The following is a 14,146-nucleotide window of genomic DNA, read 5'->3' as shown; positions in this document are numbered from 1 at the left end:
ACATACCTATGAAACCTAAATAGCTTTGGAAGATATAATTTATAACAATGGGTCAGTAGTAAAGATATTAAATAATAGTTACAGAACTTAAAAATGAATGATACTGGTGGTGTTAACAGAAGGCAAAAACATCTGAAACGGTCTTCAAAGCACCATGCTGCAGGCCAGTGAGAAACTACTGAGGCAAAAGCACTGGGTTACTGTCCTATGAGATACGAGCTTCTAGATTTAACTTGTCTTCTGAAACTTACAGATAACACCGGTCATGGAAATCTCATTCTTCAACCAACAAAGAGAATATTCAAGATATAAAGGTTTAAGCTGTACGAGAAATGTTAAAACCTATCCCTACAGAGCAGAACACAAGTCTTGGTGGCTAAAGAATGAGGAAAGGTGGAAGCAGAAAGAAAAGGCAGACTGCGAGGGACAGGGTGTGCTGGGCAGAACAAAGAGCCCCACCAAGGGCACGGAAGGACGTCTGACAGGCTCCAGAACCACAGGCCATCCAACCCTCTGTTAAGGGGCAAATGGCAAAAGGCGAAGCTATGAGGAGAGAAGGGTGAAAATGGGCCTTTGCGGAAATCACAACACATTATGCATCTGCAGCTCCCACCTGGGCACATGCCACAGGTCACTGGGAAAGGTTGCACGTTTCGTTTTTCTGCAACAGTCAAGCATAGACTATATGCCCAAAACAGGCAGAATTAGCAGGAAACACTGGATACTCCTTTACACTTAAAAAATGCAAGTACACCCTCAAAGGGTACACATAGAGCAGTTACAACAAAACCAACACTCCTTAAACTGTGAACCTACATTTATGGCGGGAAATGTGACATCCACAATGCCGTCTGAGCAGATAGCGAGAGAAATGGGGTGGGGAGAAGGGTAATGAGTAGTGACCACATTATTACAGGGCGAAGCAAGATCAGCTGAGGAAAATGAGCCTCTGTGGAACGATTCTATTCTTCTAACATTCATGACACATGTATGCATTTGAGAAATATTTAACAAACAAATTGAAAGTAGTTCCAAAAACTTGTAAGGAAAAACAGAATTTTACAGCAAGCAAGCATATGCAAAACATCAATATAAAATGAAAAGAAACTGGATAATGGGGGAAAATATACATAATTTTACCTCAATCAAAACATAGTATCGTGCCAAATACATGGACAGATTCAATAAATATCAAACTACAGGCAAATTATTGTGCACGACTTTATACAAACACAAACGTTACACTACTGGAAAGACTGTGGGAGAGCTGGACAGCCCTACCTGCTAATGTTCTGTATTTTATGCCATGTCAGTTTGGACTCCAATTTTCTGTGTGCAAGAGCGATCACTCGGAAACCCTGTTTAGTATACTCTTCCAAAACTTTCTCAAAATCAACAGGAACTAAAAGAAAAAAAGTCAATTTCACTGTCAGAATTGCTAACACCAGCAAATGCAAACCCTAGCTTTCCCTCGCCTGGTCACTCCCTCACCTGTCTCAGGTCTGCAGAGGCTGGCGATGACCTCGGGGGCCCCTTTCATGTAGGCGTCCATCTTCTTCTCCCCTAGCACCTTGGCGACCACACTCATGCGTTGTAAAGCTGAAGAAAATGGGAACTGGCGAACAATTCCTATCTCATAAATAGCCTACACAATTTCAAAAAACGTACAAAGCATGTATTATTCTTTAAAGAATACAAATATACTTAGGTAACAAGAAAACATTCCTCACTTACTGGAAGTTCAAACAGCTCCTATAAACAAAAGAAAGGACATATTAAGTCCATTAATATACTCAAGGTAGAAATAACTTAAGCATCCACAAAGCATTACTTGAAAAATAGCAAAGAACTTTATTATTTCACAGTTAGGATTCAAGATTACTTGTCTATCACCTCATAAAATAAAGTAGGGAGATCTTATTTTCAAAAATTCACCAAAAAACAAAAGCCTTTCTTATTAAAGGCTTCTTTTATTTATTATTTTTATGCAATTCTAAGAATACAGATGCAATTTAAAAGACCTGACTGGGCTGGGGATTTAGCTCAGTGGTTCTGCTGCCTTCCCCACAAGAGCAAGGACCCGAGTTCAATCCCCCGTACCAAGGGGAGGAAAAAAAAAAAAAAAGACCTGATTATCATGTTTAAGTCACCAGGCACTAAAGCTGCCTAATAAATAGGAAAGCATAAACCACAACCTTTTACAAAATTTCTTAGTCCCACAACCAGAGGTATGTTTTTGGATAAACACCTTTTTGCATAAGGTTAAATAGAAGACATTTGATCTTTCTGGCAACATTTCCAAATGAAAGCTAAATGTAGGGAAGCACCATCAGCATCGCCCAGCATTCCCTGACGCGTACCATTTCTTCATTGCCTGCAGGTATGGGTTCAGGAAGTAGCTGCTTGGGAGGACGAACCACAGTGGGCATAATCCGATTATGAAGTGCTGTTTCTTCTTCAGTGGCTTCTTCCAGAATCTGAAGGAAAACATTTGACACCCTGCTTCATAAAATTCAATTACTGGTTTCAGTGACCATAATGGTCATTTTCAGTAAATCTGTTAAAAAGTGCTGGCCAATGAACAAATAAACAATAGTAGATGACTAAGGTAAACAAAGCTAACTAGTCAGATACCTAGCAACCCATGGGATAAGAAGAAGAATAAAGATACAAAAACAAACACCTTTCACTCTACTCTCACAACATTCTTAGGTTTAGAAACTGGCTTTGTGAAAAACAAATGATTCTAACACAACTCCAAGAATTTTGTCTATCATTTAGGGATGCCTTTCCACCAATGGAAAATGCTTCCCTAGTACAACCATGAGGTTAAGAACGGGCTGAGAGGGACAGGGATTAGTGGTGCTGTGCCTGCCTGGCAAGTACAAGGTCCTGAGTTCGATTTAAGGTACCAAGAAAGAAAGAAAGAAAAACAACAACAAAACAAACAAACAAACAATGGGGCTGCAGGTCAGGATTAGAGGAGCACACCCATAATCTCAGCATTCTGGAAGGCTGAGGCAAGAGGACTCCAAGTTAGAGCTCCACATGGACAACTCAGTGAGACCCTGTCTCACAAATAAAAAAACCAAACCAAACAAAAAATATAATCACAAAGGATTAGGATACAGCTTAATGTGAAGGCCCTGAGATGAATTCCTAGTACTTTGAGTTTAGTATTTCAGCTTAAATACATCTAGTTAAGCTCTACTACTACACTGAACCCCTTGGAATTACTTGAGTAACACGTATAGCTCAGTGCTAAGAGTGCAACACTAGTCTGTGTGAGGCCCTGGTTCAATCTCCAGCAAAAATTTTTAAAAAATATTTTTCAAACAAACCCGTATATTAAATACACATGTAAGAGGGACGGGGATTTAGCTCAGTGGTTCTACCACCTGCCTTGCAAGCACAAGGACCCGAGTTCAATCCCTGGTACCAAAAAATACACATATAAGAACTGGGGATCTAACTCAGTGGTTCTGTGCCAACAGATTCTGCCACGTGAAGTAGTGACAGTTCTAGTCCACTGCACATTTCTATGTCTCTCTCCATGATGTATCTGTAGAAACTGTGTAATTCACTCTAACAGTCATGGGCTAATGGTTTATCTTTCTGTGAAGTCAATTAATTTTCACTGCATTTTCCTAAAGATCACTTGTCCTGAGACACTGAGCTTACCCATCCAATGGCTTCAAACATCTTCAAGTCCAAGGGGTCACCAGAAAGCACTCCTTCGATCTTTGTAAGGGAGTGACAAGTAGCCATGCACGCAACAAACTGAGATTTCACCAACATCTCATTGCAAACGTTTTCTTCTGGCAAAAGAAATCTAAACAGAAATACATTCAGTTAGGTTCATACATTTCTAGCAGGCCTTTTTAGGCTTTGTAGTTTAAAAATTATGTACATTCAAAGCTCAGCTCATAAGAAAGGAACATTTCCCTGAACCAAAAACAGAGGGAACAAGCCCAGAGGGGATATGAGCAGGACCCATGTTGTAGCTGAGGAAGAAGAAGGGCAGACAGAGTCCATTGTGGCACCCGGTGGAAGGGGGTTTTAGACACAGAACAGGAAACAAAGCGAAACAGGGCGCTCACACTGACAGAACCCCTCTCACCCAAGAATGCCACTGCTCCTGAAGAGCTATGCACCACGGGAGAGGAGCCCACTAGTTTGGCCACCAAATCAAAAGCACAACTAAGCAGAAGCTTGTCTCTTCCACCAACCAAAGCTCAAGAAATGAAATAATATTACCGGATAAAGTGGCACACACTATAATCTCAGCACTTTGGAAGACTGACACAAGAGGATCTGGAGGCTGAGGCAGGAGGTTCAAGCCCAGCCTGTGCAACTTGGCAAGACCATGTCTTAAAATGCCTAGAGCTATATCTCAGTGCCAAGGCCTTGGATTCAAGTCCTGGTACCACAGACGGGGTGGGGTGCTAGTACGCAGTATGTCCTACGTACCAGACACTGTTCTAAGAGCTTCACATACAGAGACACACTTCCTCCTCACACCATAGGAAGGGTTTGATTATCCCTCTACAGACCAAGGGACCGAAGCAGAGCAGTGCGGGTACTTGTCTGGTCTGCACTGCCTATCTGTGGCTGAGTAAGGAGTGAAACACAAGCCCAACTCTGAGCCGCTACACTCTACAGCACAGGGTCGTTCAGACACAGTGCTGCCTGGCTTCGAGATCCCCAAACTATGAGAGCAACAGTGATGCTGGTCTGGTACCACATGTGTCACAGGGACCTCAGGTAAGCAAAGAGAAAACTGTTCTACAGGGGCCAGGACACAGCCACAGAGTGGCTCACAGAAAAGCCCGCTCAGGATCAGCCTATCATTCAAACGCACATAAGGAAAATCTCGCCGAAGAGTCAACACACATAATGAAGAATCGGAATGCCACAAATCTGAGATCATAAAATGGCAACCAAAAGGGTGCCAGAAAGCACAAGGCAGCAAGGGAAGCCGGGGCAGACTAATGAAGAACCAAGTGAAGCTGCTTATCCAGCACATGTGGTTAGGACGCTGAGAGAGAAAAGAAAGCAAAGAACGGGGAAAAGCCACAATGGAAGAGCAGAGGTTGAAAACTAACTCCACAATTTATGAAACACATGAATCCTTGGGATTTAGAAGGAAAATGAGTCCCATAAAAAAATATAAGAGCATGGCACAACTGCAGAAATCAAGGAGAAAGAAACAGAGAGAAAGTGGATTACTACAGACTAGGACTTTCCTAGAAGTAACAAAGTGTCAGGAGAAATGAGTGAACACCTTCCAAGTATAGAGAAAACACAACTGTCAACCTAAAACTCTAGACAGTTACGCCATCTTTGAAGAGTGACGACAAGAGCGGGAATAGTGGTACACGCCCTGTAATCTCAGCACTCTGGGAGGCTGAGGCAGGAAGATCCCAAGTTCAAGCCCCTACTGGGCAACTTAGTGACTTAGCAAGATCTTGTCTCAAAATAAAATAAAATAAAATAACTAAAATTAAAAAGGCATGGCGTTACAGCTCAGTATAAACACTCTGGGTTCAGTCCTCAGTACCACACAAAAAAAGGAAAAGTGAAACAAACTTAATGAACATAATAGTTACAGAAGGTAATTTAATGTGATGCAAGAAACTTATGATTAAGTTGCTTACAAACCTATGTAAGTCCAAGCACAAGGAATACATAAAATCAAAATGGTAGTCATTAAACAGTACACAACAAAGACGCGTAAGCAAGAGGAGTAATCAGGGTAAAACCCACTCATACCGTAGGGTCTGGGGATTGAGAAGACAGTACAGATGTCTAAAACTTAAGCCCCTAACTATGAATATTCATTTGAGAACAGGTAATAAAACATTAGGTTGCATAAATTCTGAGGAGGGAAAGAATTTAAATTAAACAGATTTGGTGGGGGGTACCGGGGATCGAACTCAGGACCTTGTGCTTGCAAGGCAGGCAGCAGAACCACTGAGCTAAATCCCTGGCCCTAAATTAAACAGAATTTTAGGCAACATGTGTTACTGCAATAAATAAGGTCACAACACGAAGACAGAACTCGAAATTACACAACCAAAAAAAAAAAAGCTCTCAACTACCTAAACCAAAATCTGGCAGTGATTTGAAGAGGAAAAAAATGACACTAAAACAACTACAGAAGCAAAACTTCGGAGCTTTAAAGACAATAAAAATAAAGTAAGAGGATGAGCCAAGACTGGCAGAATAAATCTGCAATACACAGTATGGAAAAAGGTTACAGCCCAGAAAATACACTGGACTTCTAGCAAATGAAGACAGCAGATAAAGGAGCCACATAAAAGGAAAAGGATAAACAGACAGCATGGAGAATGCTAAGTGGGCATGTAAGCACACGCCTGTTGTCCCAGTGCTCAGGAGGCTGAGGCAGGAGGATCTCCATAACTTTGAGGCCAGCTTGGGCTACGTGGTGAATTCAGGGCCAGACTGAACTACACAGCTAGAGCCTTTCTCAAAGACAGAGAGAGAGAGAGAGAGAGAGAGAGAAAGATGAGAGAGACACAGAGAGAGAGAGAGAGAGAGAGAGAGAGAATGCTAAGTGATCCCACTTTGAAAATAATGTAAGAAGATGCTTAACTTTGTAAGTAGTAACAAGAATACAAATAAAGATGCAATTAAATAACCATTTCATGCCCATCCATTTGGCAAAAACTCACATGCCTGACAATATGTAGCTTGTGAGGATGTGGAGCAAGAGCATCTTTGCCCCCAGAAGACGAGCATAAACAGGCTCTGCCACCTAGCAGTCAGCCCAGGTCCAGAGGCAAAGCGGAAGCTGTGCCCAGCGGACACGGCGTCCACACTCAGAGGCTGCCATGCTCACGCCCAGCCACACACTCACACCTGTCTGTAAGGGTTTTGGTCACAGTACTACTTCTGAAAGCACAGGGGGAAAAGGAGAAAACATGAAACTGCCCCCTAGAAAAGATACTATGGTTTCATCATATAATAGAATATAGAGCCATTAAAATTAATGTTAGATCCATACTCATCAACATCAATCTTTAAAGTAACTTAAAAGGGGAAAAACAGCAAAAACATGTAATACACCGCTCATGTATTTACAGACTCTGTATGTTTCAAAAATTTAAAAAATATGCAAAAATAAAAATAATTTCAGAATGGCGGTAGGAATAGAAAAAGGGACAGAATGGGACTTTAGTGATTTCAGAGTTATTCTGATCTTTTAAAAGAAGAAATTGGAAGTAAATATGGTAAAACATCAACTGCTGAGTCTCGGTGGCAGGAACGGTTGTCTGTTATATTACTTGTTATGTCTGAATGCTGCACATGGTAAAGTAGTAAAAATCAACTAATAATAACCTATCGTATCTAGCTAGTATTTACCGCATATTTTCCACTCGTTGAATCCCCCACAGATCTAAACCATCTTCAGTAAGAGTTCCAGTCTAAAACAAAAAAGCACACAAGCATCAAGTAAGAACAATGTATCAGTAGTTTCTCTGGTGTGAAAAACTAAAAGTGTAAAGAAGGTTCAAATGGTAAAATTGAGAGGGTGAAATAGGAAGAAAATGGCTAAAGGGGAAGTGGGAAAGGGAGGGGAAAGGAAATGAGGGAAAATAAAAAATGTGAAAAAAGGAAAAAATGGAAACAAAGTCTTTGTAAATAGGGAAGGGTGAAGGGAGGGTAGAGGAATGGGAAAAGAAAAAGAAAAAAACAAGAACCAAGGTATGTTATGTAAAGGTACAAGATCCCAATGACGAATATAACTGTACTGTTTGCTTTAGATGTACCAATAAACTTAATGGGGCTGGGGGGAGAATAACGTATCAAAGAAGAAAAACTCCAAATGAACCTCTCAGTGAAAACTGCTATGTAGACACAGTAGAGTACTGTAAAGTCTGAGAGAAAACAAAGAAAAAGACAAGATCTCCACACACTGAGGGAGGAGGACCACCAGGATATACAGAGTGTGACTAAAAAATACAGTCAAGACAGTTTAAATTTTACAAATTTATTACAGTAAATGATACTGCCATGAAAGCATATTATTATACTGCTATCTCTTCTCAACTTTTGTTGTCTATTTAAATGTTTTAAAAAAGGAAGATTCTAGGGAGCCAAGCACAGTGATGCCTATCTGTAATCCAAGCATTCAGGGAGGCTGAGGCAGGAGGATCACAAGTTCCAGCCCAGCCTGGGATATTTAGTGAGACCTTGTCTCAAAATCAAGGCACAAAAAGAGCTGGGGATGTACCTCAGCAGTGGCGTGCTCCCCAGTTCAATCTCCCACTATAGCAAAACAAGAAAAAAAAGGAAAAGATTCCGAGGGGCTGAGGCTCCACAGTGGAACACATGCTTACCACACACACAAGGCCCTGGGTCAATTCCCAGCGTTCAAAAAAGAAAAACAAGTTTCCAAACAAGATAAACATAAATGCACTCTCTAAGCAGATGAAGTAGGGGTGCGAGGACCAAGGATGAAGCTCAGCAAGCACAGTGCCTGCCTGGCAAATGCAAGGCCCAGAGTTCAATACCCAATAGCAACAAAAAGCAAAAAACAGGGATGCAAATATTTTGTTTTTTTCAAATCACATGTTCTCTTGTTTTCTTTAATAATGAAATGCTCAAAATCAAATTCTTCTAATAGTCACCTAAAATAGCTTAACGGAAAGCTTTTGGGTTAAAATTTCTCAAAATTAAACTTTCAGAAAAAACTAATTTCACCCCAGCAAAGAAGAAATCTATGTTTTTAAGAGGCAAGATGGTACGCTTCACATAGGTACACAATTCTTTTCATACGAAACCATAAAATCACTGACATTCATACTTGTGAAACATACTGTTTGTCAAAATCATGGCGCAAACCCTAAAAGCACATATGTGTTTGTGAGTGTGTGTATTCTTTTTTCACTTTTCTTTTTTGGTACTGGGAAATGAACCCAGGGCCTCGCACTTGCCAGACAGGCGCTGCACTGCTGAGTTACATCCCCACCCAAAAAGCATATATTTTTGAGCTTTAAAAAAAAAAATCACATTAAATATATACATATGGAGCAAACTGTTAAACTAGGATTATCTAAAAACAGGAAAACATAATTTTTACGATTATTGCTACAAGATGTAATTCCGGATGCAAGTAATTAGTCAACTGCAGTAATACCAAGTAAGCAATACCCAAAAACTTGAAAAATTGAGGAAACAAGGAATATTTTTTTAAATGATGGATAAACTAAATAAGCTGAGGAAGAGGGAAATTAGAGGAACAGTAAAGAACAACGGCAAGTCGGTTAAGGAAACAATACTTAAAAGCCACACAGCCAGCAACCTTTGAGAATGACTATAAAACTGAACCAACCTTGTCAAAACAAACAAGATTCAGCTGTCCACATATATTTATCCTTTGCGGACTGATACAGAAAATACCGACTGTTTTCAATCTCCTCTGAGCATACACAATACCAGCAGTCATTGCGGCAGGAAGTGCAGGGGGCACAGTAATTGTAATGATGTCAAGAGACTCGATAATTATCGTCCCAACCTCTACCTGCAATTGACACAAAAATAAATATCAAGCCCCTATTATTAAATATTTACTAATTTAAAGCCAGACGTGGTGGTGCACACTTGTAATCCCAACACATGGGAGGCTGAGGAAAGGAGGATCAATGTCGAATTCTAGGCCAGGCCTGGGCTGCATCATGAGTTCAAAGACAGCCTGAACTATACAAAACCCTGTCTCACAAAGCCAACACTAAGGGAATAAATAAAAATTCACTTATAAATTAGTATTAAATTAGCATGGGTATTTCTTTAGTAAAAACTTATAAACATTTTGAATCTCACATATAACCATGTACGTGTGGGTATATGTACACATATAATATACACATACAAAAAAGCACACACACATATATACATACACACATCTATTCATGGTTTACGATGTTTTCCTTCAGAGAGTCTACAAAATAGCTGAGTAAATTGTTAAATGGATTACAGGATGAGGAAATTTGCTGAGAAGGCAAACTCTTCTCATTCTTCACACATGCCATGCTTCAAACCAAGTGCAACGAACTTTTTCAGATACTGACTCATCCTACAAGTACCATACTGCACCAGTCTCCACAGGAAACAGAAAAGAGAAATTTTTAACATTGGTGCATGCTTGTAATCCCAGCTACTCAGGAGGCTGAGGCAGAAAGATCTCAAATTCAAAGTTGCTAGCCTGGCAACTTTGTGAGACTAAGTCAAAATAAAATGAAAAAGGGTTGGGGACCCAGTTCATGGCAGAGCACTTGCCTGCTAAGCACAAGACACTGGTCTCAATTCCCAGTATCACAAAAAGAGGGAAGGATGGAGGAAGGGATGTGACAACATACCTTAGTGGCGCCTTATGAAGTGTTCAAAAATAACTTATTGCTATGTAATCTACCCCAAAGGTTAAAAAAAAAAAAGAAAAAAATTATACATAAAGTTTTTGGTGTGTGTGCATTTTTTTCTTTTCCTTTAAGTCCCAAAAAGGTAAGCAGAAGACCATCTAAATCAGAACCTTCCAAAACACCATATGCTAAGATGGAACTGTTTATATCTGTTTTCTAATTTAATAGCTATTAGCTTCACATGGCATTTTCAGAGCAATCAGAATTAGCCTGAAAACGGAGTTCCTCAAGTCTTACTAGCCACTTTTCAAAATCCTCAACAACCACAGGTGAAAATTAAGGGTGGAACCCTACTAAAGCCACACATACATACCTCATTTAAAATGTTGTTGATAATTGTGTAGATGAACCCAATGCCGGCCACGCCCACAAGACACAGCAGAAACAAGTAGGCATCTCTGTAGAGTTTAAAGTCGGTTGGTTTGGGATACAGTATGGAACGGACAAGCTGTCCTTTGGAAGTACTAAATCCTTTTAAAACATTGAAGAGAAAAAGCACTCAGGTTTTTAGAAGGAAATTGAGAATTTTCTCTCAAAACAGTTACTGTTGTAAATATTCACCGGGTTTCAAATATGGAGACCATAATGCTAAGTGAAATAACTCAAGACATAGGAGGTTAAATAGAATATGGTTTCTCTTACACAAGAAACCCAAAGTATAAGTAATTTAAAAAGCAAAGCCAGGCACGGTGGCACACACCTGTAATCCCAGCACTTGGGAGGCTGAGACAGGAGGATCACTGTGAGTTTGAGACCAGCCTGGGCTACATAGTGAGTTACAGGTCAGTCTCAACTACATAGTGAGACCCTGTCTCAAAAAAAAACAACAAAATAAATAAGCCTCGAAAGTGCAAGGTCCCGAATCCAATCCCCGGTACCAACAATAAAAAAAAAAAAAGTAAAAGATGCTAGGAGGGCTGGGGATTTAGCTCAGTGGTTCCGGTGCCTGCCTTTCAAGCACAAGGACCTGAGTTCAATCCCTGGTACCAAAAAAAAAAAAAAAAAAAAAAAAAAAAAGAAATGCTAGGAAATGGAGACAGACTATGTGGAGACAGGAGCAGACCTGGAGTGGGGAGCAAAGGGGGACGGGAGGGGTGAGAGTACAGAGGACTGAGATGTGTGTGTGGACCAGCCCCCATCACGAACACCACGCAGTACTCTCTACCTGTTCTAACCACAACGGCTTTCACAAGCTCTCCAGTGTAGAAGCGAGTCTGGATAACCATTGTCCCACAGAACAAAGTATGCCGTTTATGTGTCTCTGGACTATATAATTCCTCTCCTGTGCCTTTTACATCCACTGAAGGATTTGGCAAATTAGTCTTTGTCACTGGAACGCTTTCTCCTATTTAAAAAAAAGAAAATCATAAATCATTATATGGAAGCAGAGAAATCAGTATCAGACAAAAAGATCCTGAATTGTGGAACATCTAAACGTTAGTTTGCCATTGCTACTCAGAGTTCTACATGCAAATAACATAGCTTAACCAATTGGCTTTTTTACCCACCAAATGGTCAAATTTTGTTCCCACAGTAATTACAGGAAGTGATCTGTGACTCAAAGATGATACCCGTCACTAGGCATCATGGAACATACCTTAATCCCAACTACTCAGAAGCCTAAAGGAGGCATGCAAGTTCAAGGCCAGCCTGGCCACTTAGTGAGACTGTCTCAAAATGGAAAAGGAGAAGGGGGTGGAGAAAAAGACAAGGATGACAACGACGGCAGAGGAGAAAAAAAAAGATGACGAAGGAGATGGAGGAAGAAGAGAAGAGATGGAGGAGAAGGGTGAGAAAGAAAAGGCCTCAGGTATAGCTCTGCGCTCCATGGGTTCAATCAGCAAGCCTCTCCCTGCCCACAAAAAACTCCTGATTGTGAATTTGCAAAGGAAAGTCATTTCAAAGCCTGCTTCTCCTCAGTTTAATGAAAATATAAAATCTTTATTTGTTTCCACTCTTTACACAAGCAGGGAAGCAAATATTCTGCATTTTCTGTGGCAGAGAACTTTCTCTTCTTTCTTTACTACAGTGCCCTTTCCTGAGGCCAAGAAGAGTCGAGGCAGATGGGGACAGACGGCCAAAACCAACCACACAGGACGGAGCATCACAGTGCAATAGAGGGCAACCTGCTCCAGAGTGAAACAAACTCCAGCCCCCAGGAACGACTGATTCTGACCAAGTTTCATCAGTAGCTTCCTAACACTATTACCATTACGAACACCAAGCAGCAGCCTCGCTTACCTGTTAACATGCTCTCGTTCACGATGCAAGTGCCACTAATAAGAACTGCATCACAAGGCATGACTGTTCCATTCAGGGGAATGACCATGACATCGCCCGGCACAAGGTCAGTAGAAAAGATTTCTTCTATTTCTGATGTAAAAAAAAAAAAAATATGAGAACAATATTTACTAAGTCTGGAACAAATCATTTATCCAAAGGACTCCTAATCTCTGGAAGTTATTAATAGAAGAGGGTTAAAAAACAAAACAAAACCCCAAGATGGAGAAATCTGACAAGCAGGATTGGGTGACAAGGCTCAGTACATGGCTAGTTTCTGAAGGGAGCCCCAGTGGGGCCACATCCCCTGGCACACGTCAACGCTCATGACAACCGTCCATCTAGCTCAGTTATCGGTTGGCTCAGAAAATGAACACCATGGGCCGGAGTCTGCTCACATGGGTGAAATAAACTCAGATTTCCGAAATGCCATGGGAACAGAAGTAAATCTGGAAAAATTTTAGCATATTTTCAACATAAAGTATTATTTTCCTAACCACCACTATTTATAACCTAATATACCTCACTGCTTTCTCAATGATCCTTAAGGTTTTTTAAGGTATTATTTTCAGTATAACTAAATTTATTAAATAGGGCTGGGTTTGCAGCTTGGTAGCAGAGCACCTTCCTAGCATGTGTGAGGTTCTCAGTTCCATCCTAGCACCACAAAAGCAATACATGTATTAAACATTGTAATATTTCCCTGAAAATTCAACTAAAACTTTAAAAACATCTCAGGGATAAAAGGTTTTTCTTTTGGGTCACCTTATATTTAGGCATTCTCTCTATTCCTCACACTCTTCTTCCCCTCAGGTTTAACACTGGTCTCAGAAGTTACACTACTTTGTAAATACACAAGTGAGGAAAAAAAACTATTGCTTCATGCTGTTGGTCTGAAAAACAAATACTTTCCTTTCTAAGAGAAAAAAAAGGAGATCACTAAATATTAAATAACTTCTGACAAACAGTATTTTATATCTAGGTGTACTAATCTTAAAATAAACAAAAAACTTTAGGAGAGCCACGCCTGCTCCGACCCAGCCACCATCGCTCAAGCGCCGGGAGACATGTTCTGGACTGCTTCTTGATTTCAATTTAATTCAAATGATTTAAGGGTGATAGACTAGTGACTACCACAGGTGGTCAGTGGCCAAGTTGTGCTTGATCTCAATGTGTTGCTGATTGTATCAGTTGGGGTAAAGCATTGCCGTTGATTTGATGAGCTGTTTTCTCTGATGTTATGAAGATGAGAATGTCCTTGGGTCGTTAGAGACACAGAAGCTAGGGTGCAACTATATCAGGAAGATTTGGGTGATAATCCAGAGATTAAACCAAGGACAGTCCGACAACAAAAATTAAAATGAGAAAACACTTAAGCAAGACACAAGGACAGACTTCCAGTTCACCAATGGCAAACAGTAGGG

The 14,146-nt window shown here is 40.5% G+C and overlaps 1 protein-coding gene across 8 annotated transcripts in view; it reads right to left on the bottom strand.

The window, feature by feature from the left end:
* The window catches only part of Atp13a3 (ATPase 13A3), an 86,848-nt gene that overhangs the window by 31,223 nt on the left and 41,479 nt on the right, over positions 1 to 14,146 (bottom strand). For all 8 annotated transcript variants that reach the window (XR_780234.2, XR_780235.2, XM_010624063.2 and 5 more), the window contains 10 exons: positions 12,684 to 12,815; positions 11,608 to 11,787; positions 10,756 to 10,913; positions 9,359 to 9,547; positions 7,387 to 7,448; positions 3,682 to 3,832; positions 2,361 to 2,477; positions 1,735 to 1,752; positions 1,492 to 1,645; positions 1,282 to 1,402 (listed from right to left, as the gene is read on the bottom strand). Coding sequence is in view for 6 of the 8 variants with exons in the window: in XM_010624063.2 (XP_010622365.1) it covers positions 1,282 to 1,402; positions 1,492 to 1,645; positions 1,735 to 1,752; positions 2,361 to 2,477; positions 3,682 to 3,832; positions 7,387 to 7,448; positions 9,359 to 9,547; positions 10,756 to 10,913; positions 11,608 to 11,787; positions 12,684 to 12,815 (1,282 nt within the window). In the remaining 2 variants the exon portion in view is untranslated. The remainder of the gene's footprint in view (positions 1 to 1,281; positions 1,403 to 1,491; positions 1,646 to 1,734; positions 1,753 to 2,360; positions 2,478 to 3,681; positions 3,833 to 7,386; positions 7,449 to 9,358; positions 9,548 to 10,755; positions 10,914 to 11,607; positions 11,788 to 12,683; positions 12,816 to 14,146) is intronic.

This window comes from Fukomys damarensis, unplaced genomic scaffold, assembly GCF_012274545.1.
Source record: "Fukomys damarensis isolate Sample0158 unplaced genomic scaffold, DMR_v1.0_HiC HiC_scaffold_12, whole genome shotgun sequence".
Lineage (NCBI taxonomy): Eukaryota > Metazoa > Chordata > Mammalia > Rodentia > Bathyergidae > Fukomys > Fukomys damarensis.
Note: the sequence above shows the minus strand (reverse complement) of the source record. Positions and strands in the feature narration are given on the sequence as shown.